General features: G+C 44.1%; 1 protein-coding gene across 2 annotated transcripts in view; it reads left to right on the top strand.

Annotated features, from left to right (window-relative positions):
* Positions 1-26,767, top strand: part of NUDT3 (nudix hydrolase 3) — a 113,615-nt gene extending 86,848 nt beyond the window's left edge. For both annotated transcript variants that reach the window (XM_045795479.2, XM_045795480.2), the window contains exons 3-5: positions 10,831-10,875; positions 15,404-15,488; positions 18,313-26,767. In XM_045795479.2, the coding sequence (XP_045651435.1) occupies positions 10,831-10,875; positions 15,404-15,488; positions 18,313-18,491 (309 nt within the window). In that variant the 3' untranslated portion in view covers positions 18,492-26,767. The remainder of the gene's footprint in view (positions 1-10,830; positions 10,876-15,403; positions 15,489-18,312) is intronic.
* The last annotated feature ends 45 nt before the right edge of the window (positions 26,768-26,812 follow it).

The following is a 26,812-nucleotide window of genomic DNA, read 5'->3' as shown; positions in this document are numbered from 1 at the left end:
AAAAGAAAACTTGGATAGTAATTATAATATTAAACAAAATACAATGTAGGTGAAAAACATGTAGAGGGACAAGAAGGACATTTAATATGGATAAAAGAGACAGTCTAGGGATGCCTGGGTGGCTCAGTCATTGAAGTGTCTGCCTTCAGCTGGGGTCGTGATCCCAGGGTCCTGGGATCAAGCCGTGTCTCAGGCACTCTGCTCAATTGGGAGCCTGCTTCTCCCTCTCCCTCTGCCTGCTGCTTCCCCTGCTTGTGCTCTCTCTCTCTCTCTCTCTGTCAAATAAATAAATTTTTAAAACTCTTTAAAAAAATAATAATAATTTTAAAAAGGGACAGTCTACCAAGATATACAGCGGTCATGAACTTATGTGCACCTAGCAGACTTCATCTGTATAAAGCAAAATTGACAGAGTTGGGGGGGAAGTTGACAGATCTATAGCCATATTGAAGACTAAAGCACCTCATTTAGAAACTGATAGAAGGACAAACAGTAGGAAAAAATAGATTGGGTGATACCATAGCAAGGTTGATCAAATTGAGAGAACCTTGCATCAACAAAGAACATGTAATTTTTTCAAGCACACATGGAATTATAAAAACTAACGATATGTTAAGCCATAAACAGAGTATTAAAAATTCCAGAGCATCAATAATATAGACTACAGATCTTCAACCTGTGATGGGGTTATATCCTGATAAACCCTCTTATAAATTGAAAATGCATTTAATACATTTAGTCTCTCGAATATCATGTAGCTTAGCCTGGCCTACCTTAAACATGCTCAGAACACTTACATTATAGCCTACTGTTGGGCAGAATCATCTCCTGCAAAAAGCCCCTTTTATAATAATAAAGTGTTGACTATCTTATGTAATGTATTGAATACTGTATTGAAAGTGAAAAACAGAATTGTTGTGTGGGTACGGAATGGTGTGATTGGTTGTTTGCCCTCATGACCACGTGGCCGACTGGAGCTGTGGCTCATTGCCACTGTCCAGCATCATAAGAGAGTATCGTACCACATATCCCTATACCAGGAAAAGATCAAAATTCAAAGTACAGTTTCTACAGAATGCGTATCACTTTCGCACCATCATAAAGTCAAAGAATTGTTAAGTCAAACCTTTGTAAGTTAGGGATCATTTGTGTATATACTCTGACACATGCAGTAAAATTAGAAATCAACAATAGAGTCAGCTTGACAGAGAAATAGATATTTGGAAACAAAAAAATGTTCTGAATAATTCTTGAGTTAAAGCACAAATCACAGTAAAAAATAGTAAACAAAAAAACTGAACAATTGAAAGCACTTCATATCATGACTTACTGGGTGCAGCTCATTCAGTTCTTTGAGCCTTAGAGGCTTTTATTAGAAAGCAAAATAGACATTATATAAACTAAGCGATCCATCCAAGACGCTAGAAAAAACAACAGGATACACTCAAAGAACGTAAAAGGATGGAATTAAGGAGAAGGGCTGCTATAATCTTGATCAATGATCAACAAGCTTTTCTGTAAAGGGCCAGATAATAAATACTTAGACTTTAGAAGCCATATGGTATCTGTCACAAATATTCAGTTCTGCTGTCGTAACATGAATGAGCCCATACACAGTACCTTAGTGAATGAGCGTGGCTATGTTCCAGTGCAAGTTTAATTACCAAAATCAATGGCAGGACAGATTTAGCCTATGGGTTATAGTTTGCTGACCCTGATCCTGACAATTTAAAGTAGAAAGGATGGGGCGCCTGGGTGGCTCGGTTAGTTGAGCATCTGCCTTGGGCTCAGGTCATGATTCCAGGGTCCTGATATTGAGCCCTGCGTTGGGCTCCCTGCTCAGTGGGGAGCCTGCTTCTCCCTTTCCCTCTGCTGCTCCCCCTGCTTATGCTCTCTCTTTCTGTCAGATAAATAAATAAAATCTTAAAAAAAAAAGGAACAATAAATTCTCATTTATGAACGTGGATATAAAAATCCCAAGTAAAAGAAGAGCAAATAGAATCTGAAGCTTTCTCAAAGTATCACACAACTAAATTATCCGAAGAATACAAGTCTTAGAAAATATGTTTCTGTGATGTACTTCATTAAGAGATTAAAATTTTAAATTAAAAAAATTGTTTTAAAGATTAAAATTAAATTATCATCTTAGTAAATAAGGGAAAAATTATTTATTCAAGTTCAGTATCCAGGGGCACCTGGCTGGATCAGTCCGTAGAGCGTGTGACGCTTGATCTTGATGTGACTCATAGGTCGTGAGTTTGAGCCCATGTGGGGGTATGTTGTACTTAAAATAAAAAAATATCTTTAAAAAATAAAATTCAGTATCCATTCATCTTGAAAGTTATTAGCAAACTAAAAATAAAATTCTTTCACTTGATAGTATGTCTAATAAAGCCTACAGTAAGCATATTTTTGGAATCTTCCAAGTATTCCTGACAGGAAAAAGGCAGTTATGTTTGCTACCATTTAATACTGAACTAGGGTCCTAGCCACTGCAGTATAAGACAAAAATAAATACAAATTATAAACATTCAAAAGGAAGAAGCAAAATTGTCATTATTTGCAGATATAATTATTAACTTAAAAAAGGAACACAACATGGGGCGCCTGGGTGGCACAGCGGTTAAAGCGTCTGCCTTCGGCTCAGGGCGTGATCCCGGCGTTACGGGATCGAGCCCCACATCAGGCTCCTCCGCTGTGAGCCTGTTTCTTCCTCTCCCACTCCCCCTGCTTGTGTTCCCTCTCTAGCTGGCTGTCTCTATCTCTGTCAAATAAATAAATAAAATCTTTAAAAAAAAAAAAAAAACACAACAGAAACTGGTAGAACTAGTAAGAACATTTAGAAAGGTTGCAAACATAAGATTAATAGGCAGAATCCAGCAGTGTTTCTTTAAAAGCAGTAATTGATTAGAAAATGAGTAACTTTTTAAAATATAAACCATCCATAGCAACAAAATTAAACTAAAACTAAAATGCCTTGCTGTAGACAAATAGAGTGCAGGATCTTTACAATAAAAATAATAACAGTTTGTTGAAGGAATCAAAAAAGACCTAAGTAAAGAGAGAGATATGGTCTCTTCCCCGATAAGAAGACTATATATTGTAAAGATGTATTTTTTAAATTAATCTAAAAATTCAATAATAAAAATAAACATCCCAAAAGGATTTTTCAGAGATCTGCAAAACTGATTTTTGAAATTTCTATGGAAGAATAAAAGTACAAAAATGGCTTTGAAGTTTTTGAAAAGAACAGAGGCGAGAAGGAGACTACCTTTCCAGGTATTAGGATAAAGCTGTATCAGTTAAAACCACATGATATTAGTACATAAATTAACAACTAGATTAGTAAAACAGAATGATATCTATTGGATCTGTTCTAGAGCCTCCAGACCATTGGCTATTTGGGAATAAATTCCCAATTTAATTTTGGTGGATCATATTATAAAACTCTTCGAACTATTAGAAAAAATGTGGAGACTGAAAGAATAATAAACAGGCAAAAGGCAAAGATAAGTAAAATCAGCAAAGGACATCAAAAATAAACATGAAACATGTTTAGCAAAGGATATTAAAAATAGAAATAAGAGAAGGACAAATATGTATGATTTCACTCATATGTGGAATTAAAAACAAAGGGGGAAAAAGAGAGAGAGATAAACCAAAAAACAGACTTATAACTATACAAACTGATGGTGACCAGAGGGAAGGTGGGCTGGGGGGATGGGTGAAATAGGTGATGGGGATTGAGGAGTGCACTTATGATGAGCACATACAGAATTGTTGAATCACTATATTGTACGCCTGAAACTAATATAACACTGTATGTTAACTATATTGGAACTAAAATTTTAAAACTTAATAAAAAAAGGGGCGCCTGGTTGGCACAGCGGTTAAGCACCTGCCTTCAGCTCAGGGCGTGATCCCGGCGTTGTGGGATCGAGCCCCACGTCAGGCTCCTCTGCTATGAGCCTGCTTCTCCCTCTCCCACTCCCCCTGCTTGTGTTCCCTCTCTCGCTGGCTGTCTCTATCTCTGTCAAATAAATAAATAAAATCTTTAAAAAAAAAAAAAAAACTTAATAAAAAAAAACAGAAATAAAAGACAAGTATCAGACTGGGAGGAGAGCATATGTTTACCACAGAGGTTAAATATGAAGACATAATTTCTGAAGATAATTACAATGGTCAATAATCAAATAAGAAAAATGGATAAGTAGTTTGAATTCCCAGAAGAAATCTGCATGTCCATTAAATAGGAAAAAGTACAGTTAGAAAAATTACGCAATATAATTTCATACTCATCATGTTGACCTAAAATTTAAGAGGCTGACAACAAAAAACAAATATTCAAGAGGAGCAAGAGTGATGGGAACTTGTACACTGCCTGTGTACTTGGAGAATATACCAGGTAGTTATTGCTGTATAACAAGCTGTCCCCAAACTCGGTGGCTTAAATTAGTTAAGTATTGATTATTACTCACAAGCCCGTGGGTGTGCTTCTGTTGTCTACTCCTCAGTAGTAGAACGAGTGGACTGCTCCGATGTTTACGGCCCGCTCTGGGTGGAGTAGGCAGTTCTGCTCCTCGAAGCCAGGCTCTCTCAGTTAGCAGGTCAGCTGGCTGTAGGCTGCTCTGTAATACCCTGAGCTGAGACAGGTCTTTCATCCTTTAGGAGACTAGCTCACATGGCAGGGGCAGAGTTCCAAGAGAGAAAGTGGAAACTACAAGACCTCTTGAGGCCTAGTCTTGGAACTGGTACACCATCCTTCTGCATTCTCTTGGCCAAAGCAAGTCACAAGGCCAGCCTCGTAAAGGAGTGGGTAAATAGATCTCTTGATTGGAAGAGCTGTAAATCACATTTCAAAGGACATGGATACAGGAAGAGGTAGAGAATTGTGGTCATTTCTGCATAGAGGAACTGGATAATACGTGGAAACATTGGAGGTACTTTTATCCTGTGATTCAGAAATTTGATCTTAGAGAAACTCGCATACATGGTGGGTTGTAATAAGAATATCTACGAAAGGTTCTGGGTTTTGACTTTGTTTTTTGCAGTGTTTTTTATAATAGCAGGACTAAATATCTACCAGCAAGTAAATGGATTAGTTGTGGTAGATTCCTAAAGTAGAATACTGTTCAATAACTAAAATGAATTAACTTGAACTACATGTTTCAATATATCTAAAGCTCAGAATCATGATATTGAGGGGACAAGGTTGCAGAAGGTATAATCCTTTTTTTTTTTAATCGAGTAGAGAAACATACAGAAAATACTATTTACCATGAATAGTGGATAGATACCTAAGTAGTACAAGTATAAAGACATGCAAGAGAATGATAAACGCCAAATTCAGGTGAGTAGTTACCTCTGGGAGGGCTGGGGAGTACACAGGGGTTTCAGTGGTACCAGTAGTTTTATTTCTTTAAAAAAAATACATGGGGCACCTGGGTGGCTCAGTCAGTTAAGCGTCTGCCCGTGGCTCAGGTCATGATCTCAGGATCCTGGGATTGAGCCCCAAGTTGGGCTCCCTGCTCAGCGGGGAGTCTGCTTCTCCCTCTGCCCCTCCCCCACTCATGCTCGCTCGCTCTCTCAAATAAATCTTGTAAAAAAAATAATAAATACACAAAATGGTATGTTACTATTTGACAAAGCTGGCTAGTTACAACTTGAATGTTTGTTTTATTATTTCTTTACTTTTTTGATGTTTGAAATATCTCATTTATAAAACCAAACAAGAAATCTCTGGGATGGAATTTCACTGGACGTAACTGTAATGGCTTCCCATCTATTTTTGTCTATCTTCACTGTAACTCTTTCCTGCTGTTACTTATAGCAAGTACCAGGAAGGTGTGTATATTGAAGACCATATATTTTTGTTCCTGGGTTTCCTTATACACATACTTGCATGAGAGTTGCTCCCCTGAGCTCCTTTTGGGTCTGGGCTTATTGCTTTAATAGAGCAAGCTTTTGAGGCGCCTGGGTGGCTCAGCCGTTGAGGGTCTGCCTTCGCCCGGGTCGTGATCCCAGGGTCCTGGGGTCGAGCCCCACATCGGGTTCCCTGCTCAGTGGGAGCCTGCTTCTCCCTCTCCCTCTCCCCTTGCTTGTGTTCCCTCTCTCGCTGTATCTGTCAAATAAATAAATAAAATCTTAAAAAAAAAATAGAGGAAGCTTTTATACTACAGTTCCCTTGGATGTTCAGAATTTTCTTTTGGGGATACTCAGTCTTCCTCTGAGAGCTACTTGCTTTGATTTAGCAAGTAGCAGGAAGTGTTCTGATACAGTACAGAGTACCTGACTAAAAGGGGCTTCACCCATCCCAGTTATTTTTCTCACCTAGGAAGTCCAGAGGTTGGACATTACCTCATTGCTTCAGCAGCTCGGCCACCTCAGGACTTTTGTTCAGTTTCTCATTGATTCTCTTGCCCTTCCCCTTACCGTCACAAGGTGACTGTAGCAACTCCAAGTTTCAGGTCCCCACTTGACAAGCAAGGTATAGGGTTTCTTTTTATGCAGCTCTTTATCATGGTGGGAGATCGTTCCCATGAGCCCCCAAGAGACACCCTCTCAGAAGCCATTGGTCCAGAACTGGGTCACAGCACGCCCGAACCTGTCACTGCAGAGGGGAGCAGAATTCCCTGCGCCATCCCAGGTGTGCCGTAGCTTTCGCCAGGACGGACTCTGGGTCTTACTGGTAGCACAGTGGAAGGAGGAATGCCTGTGGGCTAGACATCCATCAATGTCTGCCAAAATGTCCACCTTAGAGTAAAAAATAGGTTTCAGAAGGTGATGATCCATTTTGTACTCACCCAGACTGAACAGCACAGCCAGGGTTCTTTGTGGCAGCAGGTCGTTGTAGGGGCATCTCCAAGGCCCATCCACGTCCGTGCCTCTGCCCAAGTCTCGTGTACATAGTGGGAGAGCTTACTAGTGGGGAAGATGGGACCACCGGAGTCTCACTGGTTGGGACTTCCAATCTCAGCAAAACACCCACAAAAGACATTTGTGGGTTTTTTCTTTTTAAAACTTAGGCAGTTGCTCAATTTATTTTTGTTAACTAGTCTGAAAGTGCTAGAATTGATGTATTATACTTTGAAGTTCAAAGAAGCACTCACCTGCATATGGTTGAATAATGAAGGGCAATAAATTTTTTTTTTTTTTAATTCTTACTACTACCTAAGATGGGCTTTTAAATAAAGATTTCCTTCTCCGGATTAGGGGTTTTTGACATATAGATTGAAATGATAACTGCTTTTATATGATTTGGAGAAGAACAGGTCCATCCCAGCACCCTGACTAGACCAAACTTACATATACCCTGAATCAAATCTTATCCCCAAATGTCTGAGCCGGCTCTCTGTCTGATGTGACCCTGACACCTACCCTGACCCACATGCAGGAATCATGTGAGAGATAAAAATAGCGCTCTCCTATTGCTCGCAGCAGCAGTTGAGAGGGAGCTGCCTCAAAGCTAATTGGACTGTGGAGAAGCATGAAAACGTAAAATGGTCGCAGTGAACTCTGTCTTGGAGGACCTTTGCCTCTAAGGAATCTTCCTCTTGATCAGCACTATGACTCCAAAGAACTGAAATCCTCTTGCTTACTGAAGAGGCACCACCTCCTACAGAAACTGCTAAATCTCAATTTAGAAACTGGTAAATAAAAGACTATTTCTTTGCTTTTCACCATAGAATCATTGGTAGGATCACCTTAGATAGAATTCTCCAAAGTAGATCCCCTAAACATTGGTATAAAACTTGAAACACTGAGACAAATAAAGCTATTGTTAATTTCTACAACTTGAAGTTTAATTAGAAGTGAAAATAAATGCCACTGAAATTTCTTTGTACAGATGGCAGCATTATTTAAGTTACACTAGACTTTATAAGAATGCATCTAGTTTATTTTTTTCAGATTGTGTTTATTTATTTGAGAGAGAGAGTGAGTGAGAGAGCACAAGTGGGGTGAAGGGCAGAGGGAGAAGCAGGGAGCCTGACACGAGGCTCGATCCTGCGACTCCGGGATCATGACCCAAGCTGAAGGCTCCCCAGAATGCATCTGTTTTATGCTTTTCCCAACTGCCTCTGTTACAGTATATCATAGATACATGTTGTAGAAAACACCATTATTAAACAAAAGTTTTAAATAAATTATATTGAGCTGTCATAATATAAGTTAATTTTTCCCTTAAAATTGGAGTTTTGGGCCCCTGGGTGGCTCAGGCAGTTAAGCGTCCAACTCTTGATTTTGGCTCAGGTCATGAACTCAGGGTCATGAGATCAAGCCCTGTGTCAGGCTCTGAGCTCAGCGTGGAGTCTCCTTGTCCCTTGTCACTCTCCCCCTGTGCATGCACACATTCTCTCTCTCTCAAATAAATGAATAACATCTTTTAAAAAAATTGGGGATCATTTTCTTTTCTCAACTTTTGGTTTCTTTAAGAAAAAAAAATTGAACAGTTAAAACTGCTAAAGAGAACTCTTTCTCTACTTTGCAGAAGAGAAATGTGAATGATGGCCTCTTTCCTTTCCTCCCTCCCTCCCTTCCCACCAACCTGACAGCCCTGCTCCTAGGCCCCGTCGGTCGGGACCACAGGCAGGGGCACGGGTGCCACATCTCAGGAATTGATCTGAGTGTTCAGGCTGCCTGGGTCGGGGTACAGAATTGGTTTTCTAGTCCAAGCTGGCCTGCCAGCTCGTCCCACGTGTTCAGGCAGCTACATTGGTTAATTCACGAAGTACAGTCTAACTAGTCATACCTGGCCGTGAAGTGCAATTATCTCTAAAAATGTAGAGAATCAGTTTAGGGGCGCCTGGCTGGCTTAGTCAGTGGAGTGTGTGGCTCTTGATCTCGGGGTCATGAGTTCAAGCCCCACATTGGGTGTAGAGATTACTTAAATAAATTAAAAAAATTTTTTTTAAATGTTGAGAATCAGGAGCGGCTGGGTTGATCAGTTGGTTAAATGTCTACCTTTGGCTCAGGTCATGATCCCGGGGTCCTGGGATTGAGCCCCACATCAGGCCCCCTGCTTAGCAGGGAGTCTGCTTCTCCTTCTCCCTCTGCCTGCTGCTCCCCCTGCTTGTACTCTCTCTCTCTGTCAAATAAATAAATGAATAACCTTTTTTAAAAAATAAAAAATATATAAAAATGTAGAGAATCAGTTTAAATAGGAAAATAAAAATTTCCATTTGAGTAGACACAAAAGCCACATGGGGGAAAGAGCAGATGGGAAATGAACAGGCATGTTGGCAAGAGAAAGGAAAAGAATTATTTGACAGATAATTACCAAAAATTAACTTCAAAATATAGCTCACCTAGGAGTCTAGGCCTATAAATTGGCCTTTATTTTAAATTTTTAGAGTACCTACTTTAAAATTTTATTCATTCTGTACAAACTTAATGAGTACCTAATGTCTTAAGAAGGTATTTTTGCCTTAATTTTTAGTTTATTACAAATTTAGTTATTATAAATAACATAGCAGTGGTAATAGAAAACAAGTTACAACATTTCCCAGGCATTTCCAGGGATTCGTCCTTCTCTCGCCTCTCCCCACTCCTAGCAGGGACAGATACAAAATATAAAAAGCAAAAGCTAAAAAGACATAGCCTGGCCCAGAAGCAGGGTGGGTACCATCTCCGTAGGTCAGGAGCAGGGTAGAACTGCTGAATGTCATGGGAAGGCTACAGCCTGCCCGGCCTTGGTGGCTAGTGTTCAGACCCTGTGGAGTAGGGGGAGCCCAGGTTCCCAACGGAAAGGATACCAGGAGCTGAGACTTTTAGAACGATGTGGGCCAAGGTAGGAAGAGGACAAAGAGGCAATGCACAGTAAAAGATGGAGCCAAACCACAGCCTGATTCCATGGCTCTGCCTGCGCTGTTCCCTGCATCACCTTGGAACAGAAGCCTCAAAAGTAAGCCCTTCCACCAATTGGAACATGAATTTACTTCAGGTGAAATGAATTTTATAGCATGGCCTGACAAGGAACTTAAATATGTTCATGATGTTCAGAAGTAAATGAAGGAATAACTTTTAATTTAAAAGAACAAAAAATCGTGGAAACAAAGGCATACATAATGGAAACAGATATGTAAAGAACAGGTAGGAATGAAAAATATCAAATGACTAGAGATGGGATAGCCCTGGTTTTGATAGGCTGAAAAGAAAAATCAATCCATCGGAATAAGCTGAACAATGTGCCTGTGATGCATCAGAAAGACGCAGATCTAAAACAAATACCAAAGGCCCGATGGGAGATACAGAGTATATGCGTGAAGGCCTAACCTGTGCGTGAAGCCGTCCCCTCCCCATCACTCTCTGTCCATCACATCATTCTGTGTGTCTCTGTCAATACCTGTCGCCAGCAGAATCACCAGGTTTATGTACTTGTTAACTGCCTTCCTGAGCTGCTTCTATAAGGTGTGGAGCTATTCGGGGCGTACTGTATACAGACAGCCAAGAACAAGTCAGATGAAGATCTCGTGTTCTAGCCTATTCATCACTATACCTCTGACATGGATTAGGCAGTCAGTGTATTTGTTGAATGAATGAATGAGTGAGTGAAGTAATTAATACCTCAAAATATCTTCTGTGTGGCTTCATGGCCTTGATTACCTCCTGTGTTTGGCTGGCATTGCAGTGGGGAAAGAGACGGGGAGGAGATGAGAGGAGTCCTCTCTCCCCAGAGCACACCCTGCTGTTACCAGTCCGTGACACTCAGGAAATACTGGTGTGACCTCTGTAGACCTGGAGTCCTCCTAAGGTGTTCCTCTTGGATTTTGATTTAGAATGAGACCAGTAATATAAACAATATTAATGTGTCAATTTTTCTTCACTTTTCAGGCTGGAGTAAAAGGGACATTGGGAAGATTGGTTGGAATTTTTGAGGTAAGCCTGTTAAAATCTTTGGTGCAATTGGTATCATATTAGTAACCATGTAATATATATAGATAGATAGATAGATAGATAGATAGATAGATAGATAGATATTTTATATCTATATAAAAGTTTTTCATATATATATAAGTTTTTCTTTGTCTTAGTCCTTTCGGGCTGCTGTAACAAAACTGAGTGGCTTATAAGCAATAGAAATGGATTTCTCACAGTTCTGGAGGCTAGGAAGTCAAAGATCAAGGCACCAGCAGATTCAGTGTCTGGTGAGGACCCACTTCCTGGTTCATAGTTACTAGTTTCTCCTGCTTTCCAAAACTAGAGTGTTTGTGGGAAACCTTTTGTAAGTCAAAATGGTAGAAAGTGAAGAAGCAATTAATATATAATTTCATATATAAATTATATATATATATATATAAATTAAATTTTTTTCTAGCATTTCCAAAACCAAAAAATACCTCTCTCAGGCTTTTCTGTTACCTCAGAATACGTCCTATTAACAGATGCATAAAATGAGTCAGGCTAAAGCACAGGTGTGCACAGCCCCAGTTCACAGCCCTGGCAGCTCGGTGGGGACATGCTGAGCGTAGTTCCTGGGGAAGGAGTCGGCCCGACGCTCTCGCTGCTCCACGCGTGCGCTGCCTCCAGTGGCTCGCTGCAACGGAAATGCTGAATGCTGCTTTTGCTTCTCACCTTTTTTTTTTTTTTATAAACACAAATTCCTCCTCGGATTTCTTTCAGTTAGCAAAAACAGGTACTGATATAGATAGGTCTTTTGTAAAAGTGAAGTGGCTTACCTAAAATTTTGAAAAGCATGGAGTACTTGTAGCTGTTTCTCTCTGTGTTCTCACACAGCGAAAGGGGGATGGTTGCTCACTGGGGCCTCTTTTCAGGGCGCCAGTCCCATTCCTGAGAGTCAGCCCTTCTCAACCTGATCAGCTGCCGGAGGCCCCACCTCCTAATACTATCCCACTGGGAATTAGGATCTCAACATCTGAATTGTGGGGGGCATAAACATTTAGTCCATCATGGTCCTAATCTAGGGTGGACGCCATCTTGGTTTTCAGTTTTCAAAACACAACAGCATTAGCAGAGAGTAGCTTACTTTTTTAAAATCCCATCGTCTCCTCCAGACAAATACAATTATTTGTTAGTACAGGCATAACCTCAGATATTGTGGGTCCAGTTCCAGACCACTGCAGTAGAGCACATATTGCAATAAAGCAAGTCCAATGTTTCTTTGATTTTTTTGTCAGTGCATATGAAAGTTATATTTATACTATATTGTAGTCTGTGAAGTGTGTATATACACTTACAGTGTCTGTATTAATGTATATGCCTTAATTTAAAAATACTTTATTGCCAAAAAATGCTAACCATCATGAGCTTCCGGCAAGCTATAATCTTCTTGTTGGTGGAGGGTATTGCCTCTGTGTTGATGGCTGCTGTGACTGATCAGGGTCATCGTTGCTGAGAATTGGGGTGACTGACAATTTCTTAAAATAAGTTTGCTGCACTGATTGACTTTCCCTTTTGTGAACAGTTTTTCTGTAGCAGACGATGCTGTTTGATAGCATTTTACCCACAGTACAACTTCTTTCACAACTGGGAGTCTGTCCTCTCAAACCCTGCCGCTGCTTTATCAACTATGTTTATGGAATAGTCTAAATCTTCTGTTGTCACTTCAACAGTCTTCACAGCATCTTCACCAGGGGTAGACTCCATCTCAAGAAACCACTTCCTGTGCTCATCCATAAGAAGCAGCTCCTCATTTCTTCAGGTTTTATCATGAGATTGTAGCAATTGAGTCCCATCTTCAGGCTCCACTTTTTTTTTTTTTTTTTTTTTTTTTAAAGAAAGCCCATGCAAGCACAGGGCAGGTGGAGGGGCAGAGAAAGAGGGAGAGAATTTTAAGCAGACTCCTTGCTGAGCGCGGAGCCCAGTGTAGGGCCCAATCTCACGACCCTGAGATCATGACCTGAGCCAAAACCAAGAGTTGGATGCTTAACTGACTGCAGGCTCCACTTCTGATTCTAGTTCTCTTGCTGTTTCTACCACCTCTGCAGTTTCTTCCTCCACTCAAGTCTTGAATCCCTCAAAGTCCTTCCTGAGGGTTGGAGTCAACTTCTTCCAAACTCTTGTTCATGTTGATATTTTTTACCTTTTTCCACGAATCACCACTGTTCTTAATGGCATCTAGAATGGTGAATCCTTTCCAGAAGTTTCCAGTTTACTTTGCCGAGATGCATCAGAGGAATCACTGTCTATGGCAGCTCTAGCCTATGAGTCTTAAACAGTAAGATTTGCAAGTCGGAGTGACTCCTGGATCCATGGGCTGTGGAACGCGTGTGTGTCAGCAGGCACGGAAATAGTCGTCTCGTTGTCCATCTCCATCAGAGCTCTTGGGTGACCGGGTACACTGGCGACGAGCAGTCATATTTGGAAAGGAATCTTTCTTTTCTGAGCAGGAGGTCTCAAAAGCGGGCTTTAAATATTCAGTAAACCATGCTGGAAACAGATGTGCTGTCATCCAGACTGTGTCGTTGCATTTATAGAGCACAGGCAGAGTAGAGTTAGCGTCGTTCTTAAGGGCCCTGGGATTTTCAGAGTGGTAGCCGAGCACTGGCTTCAGCGTGAAGTCACCAGCTGCATCAGCCCCTCACCAGAGAGTCAGCCTGTCCTTTGCAGCGTTGACGCCAGGCATTGACCTCTCCAGTATGAAAGTCCTAGGTGGCGTCCTCTTCCCATAGAGCTGTTTCATCTGCACGGGAAACCTGTTGCTTAGCGTCGCCGTCACGGGTGATCCGAACCAGATCTCCTGGAGAACTCGCTGCGGCTTCTCCCCCAGCCTCTGCGGCTTCCCCTTGCACTTTCGTGTTGAGGAGACGGCTTCTTTCCTTAACCCTCATGAGCCCCCCTCTGCTAGCTTCAGACTCTTCTCCTGCGGCTTCCCCACCTCTGAGCCTTCACAGAATTGAGGAGAGCGAGGGCCTTGCTCTGGGTCAGGCTTTGGCTTACGGGAAGGTTGTGGCTGTCTCGATCTTCTCTCCAGACCACTCAAACGTTCTCCATATCCGAGTGAGGCTCTTTCGCTTTCTCGTCATGCATGCGTTCACTGGAGCAGAACTTTCAATTTCCTTCAAGAACTTTTCCTTTGCATTCACATCTTGGCTAACTGGCACAAGCGGCCTAGCTTTCAGCCTGTGTTGGCTTTCAACGTGCTTTCCTCATGAAGCTTAATCATTGCTAGCTTTTGATTTAAAGGGAGAATAGGACATATGCAACTCTTTCTCTCACTTGAACATTTAGAGGCCACTGTAGGGTTATTAATTGGCCTAATCTTTTTTTATAAGTTTTTTTTTAAGATTTCATTTATTTATTTGAGAGAGAGACACAGCACAGCAGGGGGAGGGGCAGAGGGAGAGGGTGAAGCAGACTCCCCACTAAGCAGAGAGTCCCAAAGCGGGGCTCAATCCCAGAACTCTGAGACCACGATCTAAGCCAAAGGCAGATGCTTTAACCGAATGGGCCACCCAGGCGCCCCTCATTGGCCTAATTTTAATTTTGTTATGTCTCAGGGAATAGGGTGAATGACAGGGAGAGGTGGGACTGGCCGGTCAGTGGAATTTATTGATTAAGTTCACTGTCTAATATGGGCGTCCTTTGTGGCACCCTGAAACAATTACAATAGTAACATCAACGATTATTGATCACAGATCGCCGTAACACATATAATAATAATGAAAAAGTTTGAAGTATTGTGAGAATTACCAAAATGACAGACACGAAGTGAGCAGATGCTGTCGGGAAGACGGCATTGGTAGACTTGCTTGACGCAGCATTGCCACAGACCTTCCATTCGTAGCAGGGCAGCGTCTGTGACGCAGTCAGACAAGGTGTGCCTGCCTGGTCTGTCCCGTCCCTACCTCTCCTCCTCTTCTCCCGAGATGCGAGGAGGGACATAAAGTGTAGAGAAGACTGAAGGAAAAAAGATCCAGTAACTATAGCAGAGGTGGAAGGAACAAGCTAAGAGGCTGGGGACAGGTTTGGAGGAAGGCGAAGGCAGTGAGAAATGGGAAAATAAAGAGGAGCAAAGCTAGTAGGAGAAGGAGAGGCGCGCCAGATAATCAGCTTGCTTGCATTGATGGAGCCCCCACCCGCCCACGGCCTCTTCTCTTTCTTGTGCTCTGGCGAGTTACATTTCCTTGGTGCCTGTTTCTTGAGAGGTCACAAACTGCCTTCTCACAGCCTTCCTGGGAAGTTGTACTTAGGGGAAGGGGAACGAAAAAAGAGATTAAAGCTTGGTCTTTAGAAGGCCAGCCAAAGAGCACAACCTTAAATGCGAGTGCGGCATGTTTTAAATAGGCCATCTGGCGCTATTCCCCGTATGATTGTAGGATGATTAAAAGTAAAAGGAATGCTTGTGTCTGAGCTCTCGACATATGGCTAAGAGTGTGTTTCACTTAAGTAATCTCAGCTCTCTAAGGGAAAGCTCTTCCTCTCTCCTTCTCTCTTTGCCCTTCAGAACCAGGAGAGGAAGCACAGAACGTATGTCTATGTGCTCATTGTCACAGAAGTGCTGGAAGACTGGGAAGATTCAGTTAACATTGGTAAGTTATCCCCAGGTAGCCTCCAAAACGCTCCCCACCACGGGCCGTTGCCACGCCACAGGTCGTGACCCAGACCCAGAAGTGAGCCTGATAAAGAAACCATTGAGGGATATGTTTAATGAAACAAGCATGTCCATTTTGAACTTATGAAAGTAGTGTTTTAAAATGTTCAAAAGGAAGCTGAAGGTGGGTACCTGGTCAACAAATAGCAACACGGCACATAAAGATAAGAAAGGTGGTTCCTAAAGCCGAGTGGGACCCTCCTCAGCAGCTCCTGCCCCTCCTCCACGATGCTGGGGCCTCGCTAGCCACGGAACCCGCACTGGCCGCAGGACCTTGGCTGCTCCTTGTGATGCTTATTCATATTGTCGGAGAAAGCTGCTGGTTTGGTGGAGCGAGCCGCTCCCTCCAGAGTCGTTGCTAGACGCAGAGTAGTGGGAGCAGTTTCCAGTTTCATCCATATTCCTCCCCTTCGGGTGCCCCTCCCCTCCTCCCGAGGAGCCGTTCTCTTTGATCTCTCAGACCGTTATTGGGTGTGTGTCTTTGGAACTGAAAACTTAGGTGATTTAATGGTGGGTTCATGGTTTACTCTTTTGCCTCTGAAGGAAAGTGTATTCCAGAAAAGTGTAATATTAATTTAAAAACTGGTTATAAATCGGCAAACGGATAAAGTCCAGTTGCCGAAACCTCTGCCCTCACTGTGCGTATGTGCTCTGCCCCCGCGCCCCTCACACTGCTGATCTGGGCATTTCCCGGCCCTCCGGCTTTTAACAGCTTTCTCTCTGGTAAGAATGCAATATGCTTAAGTGCGTAAATTCAGTAGGGGTTTATTAAAAATAGCCTCCTTGACAGCCAGTGCTAGGGCTTAAAAAGGAGACAGAGATGAGTGTGGCCTGGCCCTGTCCTCAGAGCACTCTGTCAGGCGGGAGTCACACACTTGTGATATGAATTTTCAAGGTACCATTGCTCTATTAATATCCACCAAGCCTTTCACCTTGTACTACTTCCGAGAATTGAAATATTGAAATAATCTAAAATATGGAGAATAAGCCTGTGAGCCTTCCTGCAGATGAGCCTTGTTCAGGTGGAAATTGGCTTTTGAACGTCTGCCTCAGTGAAGGGTAAGTGGTCTGAGGTACATTCATCCGACGGAATGGTGCACAGCTGTTAAACACGTACTTCTGAAAGCTAATACACCGTGGCAGAGGGCTTGTGAATCGGTGTTGGTGAATGGAAAAAGCAGGGTACAGACTTACATATACACTAATTAGAGCTACGTGAAAACAAACTGAGACAAAATGAACACAACAAAATGAAAACAAAAAGGAGGCACCGGTTCTCACCTAAAGAATTGGCAGTGACAGAGGAAGAGGTAGCAGTGCTGACAGGGGGTGGTGAGAACGACATTCCAGCACACACTAGCAGGACTGGGCACTGGGATGGCCCTTCTGGAAAGCAGTTTGGCATTGTATAACACGAGGCCTTTAGAGGTTGAGTGTTTTATTCTTACAATCTCAGCCCTAGGCCTCTTCTGGGAGGTTAAAAGAAAGAAAAAAACAGATAAGGATGTTTTTTTGTTTGTTTTTTTTTTAAGAGCAAGAGTGCTGGGGCTTGGGGGAGAGGGAGAGAGAGACTCCTAAGGGAGAGAGAGACTCCAGTGCAGAGCCCGGACGCGGGGCTGGATCACGCCACCCTGAGATCGTGACCTGAGCCGAAATCAAGAGTCAGATGCCCAAGTGCCTGAGCCATCCAGGCGCCCTCCTGTTTTTTATAACATAGAAGAGCGCTCAAGAAACAGTGTGAAGTGGAAAGAGAAGCACTAACAATAATAATGATAAGCAAACGCGTACAGCACGTACTGTGTGCCAGGTAGCGTTCAAACATCTTACATATTAGTCCTTACAACAGACTTGTGAGCTGGTGCTGTTTCTTATATCTGTAGATGAGGAAGCTGGGGCACAGCTCCGAACCTAGTTCGGTAACTTGCCCCAAACTGACCGTTCAGTAGAGCCGGTGATGTGATTGGAGCCCAACCCAGGATCCAGGTTTCTGACCACAACATTCTTATCAGAGCTTCTCGAGATTCAGAGCATCTGGTAGTATGATCCCAGTTCTAGTTGTTCAGTGCAGTGTCTTTTTCAAATATGATGAAAGAAAAGCAAAGACGCGAAGGTATTGAGAGTAGTCATTTCTGGCTTCTCCTGTTGTGGGTAATTATCATATTCTTTATACTTCTTTAATTTTCCCGGTGTTAAGAAATGAACTTTTATTATAAGAGAAAAAAATAAAGGATTTTAAAACAAATTTGAAAAAAAAAAAAGTAAGAAAACAGATTGAGAAGTTAATAGGGATGGTGTTATTTTTTAAAATATTTTGTGATCTCTAGATACATACCTCTTAAAATTCTAAAATAAATAACTGATTCTAAGGCAGCCATCCTCGTAATTCTGGAAGCTGATGCTCGTGTTGATTTGTGCAGAAGATGGGGGTGCTGGCTGGGCTTCGGGTACATGCAGGCCGGGCAAGGCCCCGAGGCCCAGGAATGCAAGAGACCAGGAGCCGTGGTTCTCCCTGCAGGGCGGGTTCGCACAGTTCATTTCTCACGTGTCTTCCCTGTCCTCCGCGTCGGACATCTGTATGGCATTCGAAGCATGTACTCTTGTAAGGAAAGAAAGTGAGGAAAACTACCTTTATAGTGCACAGTTTTAAAGTCTTGATCACAGTGGCTTTTCTGTTCTCATGGACACTTTCTCCCGAGCCGAAGATCAGAAACCTGCGGCTGCTTCCCTTTTGTCCTCATCTCTCCCTCTCCCTGCCCCCACAGGAAGGAAGAGGGAGTGGTTCAAAATCGAAGATGCCATAAAAGTGCTGCAGTATCACAAACCGGTGCAGGCGTCGTATTTTGAAACGTTGAGGCAAGGCTACTCGGCCAACAACGGCACCCCGGTCGTGGCCACCACGTACTCGGTTTCCTCCCAGAGCTCCATGCCGGGCATCAGATGACTGAAGACCCGCGCAAGAGGAACGGAAATTGGAAACTAGACTGGAGTGCAGATCTTCCCTCCCTTGCTCTTTTCACCTCTCCTCACAGGCCTCCTCTCCGAATAAGGCATGATGGGCAGCAGAGAAAGCGGTTCTTGATGGTGTTGCTGTGTGGTGTTAAGTGATGGGCTTTTTCTTCTCTTTTTATGGAGGGGGTGGGGGGTGGGTATGTAATTTGTAAGTACTTCTGTGCATGATCGGTCCCTCCCTTTTCACTTCCCTACAATTGTCTAGACAGACAGACAGCCTTCCCTCTGCCTTGGATTCTGAAGTGTTCCTGTTCGTCTCACCCCAGCCCTGGCCAGACGTTTTTCTTTGATTTTTCATTTTTTTTTTATTAAAAGATACCAATATGAGATGAAACCTTCAAGAACGTGTCCTGTAATGCGCTCTTCAGTCCAGGAGGTTGGTCCCTTTCACCGCAGGGTACATTTATCTACACATTATATACTGGGCATATAATATGTAAATAAATGACTTTCAGAAGAGAAATTTAACTGTTTAATTTTTCAAGGTTTTGTTTTGTTTTTTAAATTCGGGGTGTTTCTGAAATGGAGAGCCTCACAGTTAATTTCCCCTTTTGTTTTTTGATGCTAGTGGCTCAGGTCAGTTTCCCTGTCCTCTCCCTTTTCCCCAGTCACTGACTATAGTTACGTAGGGTACAGAAGGAGTTTAGCTACCTTTGTAGCGCTCCCAGGACTCCTGGCCTTCTCGAAGCTGTGTTTCCATGTCAAGAAAGACACAGGAGGAAACCTGTTCACTTTTTTACTACCAAGCCAGGAGCGAATGTCCTCAGCTTAGACCTGGAGAAGCAATGTTAGCAATTGAATTCCTCCCTACATGTTGACAGTAGGGATTTGAACTGGATTCTTGGGATTGCTCTCTAAAACACTGGAGCATCCGGCGCTGTTTCTGTCCTGCGGGTTGGAATTTTTTCCATAATGCTACTTACCGCCAATGGTGGCCTCTCTCCTTGTGCATCCATGCCTTACGCCGCGCCGAACTGGACTCTGTCCTTGTGCGGAAGCATCCGGCTGTCCTTGGCCAGTGCAGGTGCACAGTCCCATCCGCATTCCGGGTGACCATGTTAAGTTCCCGAAAAGGACACAGGAGGAAAATGAAGGTGTCTGCTTATCTTTGCAATGTGACAGCACTTGGAATTGCACCATGGAGCATGCTCAGAAATAGTAAATTTGTCTCCCGCTGGGATGCAGAAGGTCCTCCTTTTGGTGCGAAGTGGTATGGGAGGATGCTCGGTCCTTGACTAGAACAGTGACATCATGCTTTGGCTCACTGCAAACTGTCGTGTTGGTTTTTGGTACAGGCTTCATGCTGGCCTCATTTGCCAGTCGTGTTGTTTAGCTGGGAAGTAAGCAGAAAAGAGTCTTGAGATTGAGGGGTGGGTCTAGGAGGGGGGACACTGGTCCGTTCCTGGCTTAGGACAGGATTTGTTGCTGTGCTTTTAGTGGCATCTCCTTTGTCAAAACGTAGCCAAGATGTGAAATTAAGATCGTAGTTCTCTTTATTTAAAAATTCTAATAAATACTCAAACTTTGAAAAGCTTTTGCTCTTCCCTCCCACTAGAAGAGTTGTATATATACATATATGTAAGGGACATAGGCCTCTGTCATTCAGTGTTCCACAATTTTGGGGGGATATCTTTTGGTGAACTTTATACTTTGCTGTCTGCTCTCAGTTTGTATCTTCTCTCCCAGTCTTGAGGCACAGAACCAACAAGGAGTGCCCACAGTTTCCTTAAGATACCGTTCTACCTCTGGGAAAGGAATTCTGTCCCTAAGTAAGGGCCCCAGTGGACAGAAACAGCACCGTGGGATTTGAGTCTAAAGACCAACTTGCTGTTCGCATGTCCTCACTCAAAAACGAACATACTGCCTGCTTGTTGCCTGATTGAGGGCAGGCTGAGTTTCTGTCCATATAAGTAAAGCAGAAAATGTAATAAATTCAACCAAGCACTAAGTGGAATCCAAAAAACACATTCTTCCAACTAAATTCTACCTTTATGATATGGATTGAAAGTACTTTGCAGGAAAACAGGCAGTGTTTTTGCAGGAGAACTGTAGTGTTAATAGTAATTTGTGCACTTTTTCATGATCTAAAGCTGTTTTTACAGGGCTGATGTCACAACACATTACCCTACCAAGTCCAGTTTGGATTGATGTTGGCGTCTTTGGGTCAGGAAAGTGAACTGTGCCAAGAAGTATTTTTCAGTGACATGAATGGATCCTATTAATGCAGTTAACTGGGGAGATTGTGCTGATGCTTTCTTAACCGACAAAAAGAGGCTTTGTCCAACACCAGAATTGTTGAAACTGGTGCTATTTTCTGTTGCACTGGGAACCTGATGAGTGGGGATTGGTGTGTCTCCCTCCCTGGCACCATTAACACCACGGCTGTCTCCACTGGTGTGTAGTCATAGCCCTTCTGTGATAGATTACTCAGACCCATGCTGGCAGTAGCCGTTACGCCTCCCCAAAGAAAGCAAGGGGAAACAGAAGAAAGCACAAAAGTGATCCCACTCGCAGAGCCTTTCTTTCACACGGCTTTGCTGTGAGTTCTGCAAGTACTCACCTTATTCAGGCTTGATACACACAGGTTCTTGTGTACAGGGCAGATACAAAGTCTCACGGTGAACTTCCCCATCCTAGATTTCTGGTTTATTCCTAGGGCGTCTAGCACAGTCCACCATGCTCAGGATAGAGAAAGACAGCATTGGATATTTTAAAATTAACTTTGTTTTTAGTTTATCAGTTTGCAGCCACTGGGAAGCATCAGTGAGGTCATGCCATCTTTTTGGACCAGGACTCTGTGTGTGTGTGTGTGTGTGTGTGTGTGAGAGAGAGAGAGAGAGAGAGAGAGAGAGAGAGTGTGTGTGAGTGAGAAAGAGAGAAGAGCTACCAGGAGTCAGCTGTATTTGATTTTTTTTTTTTTTTGTAGCCTTCCAGAATGGTGCAGCCCATGAAACAGGAGTCTTGATTTTTCTTGTAGCAAACCTGGCATGATGGAAAAGTTAATGAATTGACGGTTTTGTTTTTACAAGTGTCTGCTGCCCCATCTGCCCTGCGTGGAGAGGGCTCCCGCGCTGCTGGGTCTGAGCTGAGGCCATCTGGAGGGATCAAAGAGTGTGGGAGGAACACCCCCCGCGAGGCCGTGGAAGGCCTCGAAGGTGGCTTCACAGCAGGATTTCCGCCCTCGGCATGGCACGGCGCAGCGCTGTGGAGCCGTGAGGCCCTTGAGGCCTTGCCTGTCGCAGCCTCTGGGGAGCAGCCTCTGGGGAGCAGAGCGGGTCACTGACCTCTGGGAGGCTTTTGCAGCAGTTCTGTAAACGCGTTCTACACAGTCAAGTTCCTCCGTGACACATAATTTCTTATGTTTTGATGTTAGGAGTCAGTCCATGTGAGGTCTCTCAGACTTGCTTAGAAGAAGAAAAAAATCACCTTTTGTTTTGAAAAGTAAAAAACGTCCACGCAGAACCGTTCTTCCTCCTTCTTCCCCCTTTCTCTGGCCCACATACAGTGCTCATTGGAGGCTCCCCTCCCCCCGCCCAGAACCTATGTAACCAGAAGAGTAATCCGCCTCCCGCTGGACCGGGTGTGCATCTCACATTGTCCTGTACATGCTCGTCATTTTCACCTAGCGCTGGAGGAATGCCTCTGTTGGTCTCCCCACCTGAGCTTTTTTTAAAATAGCTTAGCCTGAGCCACATTTCTTTTGGTTCACAGAAAGGATTTAATAACCACAGCGCGATCTTTGCCACGATTGTGTGATTTTTAGTATTTCTGAAGTGTTCTTGAAGTCCAGCCTAGTTGAGAGAAAATTTAGAATTAGAAGAAATACCTGGAGAAGTCGTCACAGTAGGCTGAGTTTGCTTTAAGGGAAATGAGGATTCGCTGTAATTGATAATCAAGCCTCATCCTGGTCCCTTCTGCATTTCAGAAAGTAACGCTCATGTTTATAACAAATAGGAGACATGTTAGCTCAAGAGGCTCTGGGGCGAGGAGATCATCTAATGGCAATTATATAATGCAACTGCTCTTGGGGTTCTTATTCTTGAAACTCTAAAAGAGGCCAGACCTGAAGTGACACAGGTCATACTGCCCAGCTGAAGTGACAGCCATTCCTTCTGAGCCCTGCTGGGACGGAACCCATTTCCCCAAGACTGTGGGGGGGCTTCCAGGCTGTGCAGACATTGATGTTGGTGACGTCAGCCTTGCTCCATCCGGGCACCCATCTCACTTGGAGTAGGTGGGAAAGCAGCCCAGGGTCAGCCTCTGTTCTCTGGGGTGAGCCTTGCAACAGAGACCTCCCCATCCCAGAAGAGCTATTTTCCATGTCACTTTAGATGTCACCCAGAGCAGGCATTTGAGATGTTCAGGTAGTAAATGGGGAAGCATTGACTGCTGTCCATCAAAGCTACTGTCGTCTTGATTCGGTGGTCTGAGATGACCACAGGCCCTGGGAACCTGGAGATGTTAGGCAGACTGTCATCTGGAGGCCAGCAGCCCTCCTACTTCCACCTCTACAAAGGCAGCTTCACATTTTGACTGCATTTGTGCTGTAGCTGATGACCTTTCAGGGATGGAGAAGCCTAATCAGAACATTCAAGCAATGATCCCCTCACCCTCAGACTCATCGAGCAGTTCCTCCTAGTCCCTTAAAACTAGTCCCTTAAAAACTAATCAGAACATTCAAGCAATGATCCCCTCACCCTCAGACTCATTGAGCAGTTCCTCCTAGTCCCTTAAAACTAGTTCCTTAAAAACTAATAAAAAGTCATGCCGTTTGGTGAGGCTTTGAGCTGAGGCTAGCAGTCACATGATTTCGTGAGTCTGCAATATGAAGCTTTCTAAGTAAAGGCATGACTCTCCCCGGAAGCTTTATTTATAGTGAAGATTTGGTGAGCTTCAGTTGTCTGAAAAAATGAGACGGTCCGCTTGAAGGGAAGCCACGTTAACTCAGAATTCGCACCAGGGGGGGTTCTACTGGAGAAGAAAGTGCCTTTGGGCCAAAAAGCAAGATTTAATAGCTAAAAGGTGGACAGGCATTGCTTCTGTTCCTCCAGCAACCAGTTGTTTAATAATTAACTCTAGGTTTCCTTTGGTTTACAGTCTCAGTTCTTAACCCTGGACAGAGGTCCCTAGAACACCAAAAAAGGCATCTAAAACCCTGGAGATTGGCTTTAAAAGATCCAAAAGCAGCAGCATTGTCATTTTCCAGGTTTCTCACCATTTTGACGTGCTGCCCATCCTTCCACACGCTCTGCAGCCAGGCCAGATGGCAAGACTGTATTCGTTGACTTGAGGAGCCTAAATTCTGGTTCTGGAACAATTACCTGCTAAATTGCTTACTGCCAGTGGAAGTTACCTGTGGGGTGTACCTTTCAGAGAACATTTCATCAGTGTAGTAAAATTGCTCTGGGCTCGAGGGCCCAATCAGGCATTTAGATCAAAACTAAGTCTTTGGGCTACCGTAGAGAAAAAGCAAGATACCTAAAGCCCAGGGCTGGGCCTTGAGACCGTACCCCCCATCTCCCTAGTATGGGGTGAAGTGGCACCTTCAGGAAATCATTTTTCCAGTGAGATTGCCTGTAAATCCCTAGGGGAAGTAATACCAATATGAACCTGTCTTTCTGAGCACTTTTATGCCAACTTGAAAATGATAAGCTAAAGCAGCAAGGACTCATGTAGCCTCTTTATTGTCCCATTAGGGGGGAAAAAAGCTTCTCAGGGTTAAACCTTGATCTTTAACCGCTGTTTGTTGTGGAGAAGATATGTCACTAACAAATGATCAAAAAAGGACCTCTAGTTTTGGTTTCTCAAGTCCAGCGACATAACAGATATGACTTACGCCCAGGAAGGTGGAGGCTGATGACCAAGACACCCACAAACCAGAAGGCTCTGTCCCACATAGAGCCTCCACAGGGAACAGATCTGAGGCTAGGTTTTGGAGAACTTGCAAAGCGCTGAAATGAAGGGAGGACTTTGAGGGCCTTTGCTCAGCAAGAACAGGAAGGAGCTCCAGCGGGAGTGGCAGGCATTGAAGATTGAAGCCACAGCGCGCAGACTCAGAGCTCCCCTTTTGCCACTTCTCTCATGGCTCGTGCACTTTCTGCTCAGAATCCAAGGGGACCCTCCTCTCCAAAATCTTACTGGCTTCAGGTGTTTTGTTTAGCCTCTGAGAACCTCCCCCGTTCACTCCGACCTACAGGTGGACATAGATGTGTGTTGCTCGGGGCACAGATGCGTGAGTGCGTCCGGGGCCCAGGAGCACAGCGTTGTATTTAGTGGTTAGAAAAACAGTTGGTCCACTCTGTGAACAGCGTGTGGTGCAGTGTTACACGCATCAGGTCTGTTTATTGTTTCATAGTCTGAAAACCTCCGAGCTGGTTTATCACCCAAGAAAAGGCAGATGGTTAGACTAAGGAACATGTAGCTCGTTCCTCTATCTTTGGAACGATAGCTGTCAGTTTGCTGTGTGCTTAAGGAAGTCAGGAGCATTTGAGGATGTCGGGAGCTGTTGTAAAAATAAAGCAACTGGCTCTGGCCTACTCAAGTGTATCGGAGAGAGGGCGTGGTTAGTAGCATCTTGAAATCTGCTCTGGGCAGCCCCGCCTTCATGTCTAGGGCCTTGTCTCCTCTCCTCTCCAATGACCTTGGTAGGGGTCGAGCTCTGAGGAGGCAGCGAGGCCCCAGTTCCTGTTTGCTAGGCTGCAGGATGTGGCCTCCAGTCAGAGGTTTTTTTAAGGAGTTTCCTACCATGATTCCCGCCGCATCACTCCCTTCCCACCAGCATCCAAAAAGGTTAAAATCCCCGGGACCATTCCAGTTCTAAAACAGGTGAACCAGATGTGCTTCCTCCCCTTTTGCAAGTGTATTGTCGCGATGCAGTCTCCCTTTGGCCAAGGTCGACAGGTATTTCCAGGGAACCCCTTAAATTGAGGCAAGTAGCCAAGATGTTTTGAGTTTTTCCTCCAGAAGACCGTCTTTGTCCCTTCCCCCTCATGCTAACACATTTTAACCAAGTCTTAAAAGGTCAAGCCCAGTAATGTCTCCAGAACTGAGACAAGATCCAAGGGCTGGGCCCCCAGGGACCTCCCCTGGGGGATCCCATGCGCTCAACCTAGACTGTTCCAATCCTACCGGAAGTGTGCTACTGTCCCCACCCACCAGGGCCTCCCAGAAAAGCAGACAACTTAGGCTTCCCATCATTAGGGCACAGAGTCCTTTAGTGACCAGTCTACAGAGTGAGTGTGTGTATCACCTGCGTGGGCAGCGTGCCTCTAATTTGTAGAAAGGGTAGAAAGTGGAATCTCCAGTGGGCTGAGTCCTCACATCCGTGGAGAGGTTGGCGGAAATAACCCCAGTGAGCGCAGCAAAACTGAGGAAACCAAGGGGCTGTGCCTGTATGGGAGGAGGAGTTGGTTACGGTCCTTTTATCTCTTGGGACCTGACGCTGCGGTATGAAGCTGGGGTTTGGAATAATGTCACCCTTCCCCAATCCAAATGCACTCCCGGACTTGGGAGCCTCCAACCCACAGGGGCATGGTCTTTTCCATTCTTTGTTCCAAAACAGCCTTGCTTGGTATTGCATGGAAAGTTCCAGTTTTCCTTCCTGCCCACTTGGGGCCACCCGCCCAGGCCTGGCCCCTTCCCCAGTGTCTTCACAGCACTCGTGGGAAGAGCTGCGCAGGGCCCTCAGGGGCTGCGGGGAGTGGAATTTGGTCCAGAGAAGGCAGCAGAAACTGAATTTTCATGTTTCCTCTTCTCAAGGAGAGTGTTTTTAGGCTTCCTTCATGCTTCTTTTTCCTGTGGGTACAGTCGGGTTGGGAGGAAGGGCTGAAAAGAAAAGGAGACGGGGTCCAGCCAGCCCAGGTTTGGGTCCGAGACAGGTCCACAGCTGACGCGAGTCCCACTTTCCCCCCTTCAGTAGCAGGCCGGTCATATGTAACGATTCTCCTTTACTGCTTCTGTGGAGCCAACAACAGGGGACAGACTGACCCTCCCCTGTAGTCTGGATAGAGCTTCCGTACTTTCCCTGAAGTTCCACCATCCCCATAGCCCACTCCTTTCTGTAAAAACAAATGCTTAATCCTGTGAGCGTGCTGTTCCTTTCTATGTGTTCATCAGTTTCCTTCCATTGGAGCTGTGTGGGAGGGAAGGCCATTGGAATTGTAGGTTGTAATCTTGTGCCAACCAATAAAAACCAGTATTTCGCACACATCCCTGCTTAGTGTCTGGTCTCTTCTTTCTCAAGGTTTCCCTTGA

Source organism: Ursus americanus, chromosome 32 (genome assembly GCF_024610735.1).
Source record: "Ursus americanus isolate L20-20 chromosome 32, mUrsAme1.1.p, whole genome shotgun sequence".
NCBI lineage: Eukaryota > Metazoa > Chordata > Mammalia > Carnivora > Ursidae > Ursus > Ursus americanus.
The sequence above is the reverse complement of the archived record's forward strand: the minus strand, read 5'-3'. Positions and strand labels throughout refer to the sequence as shown.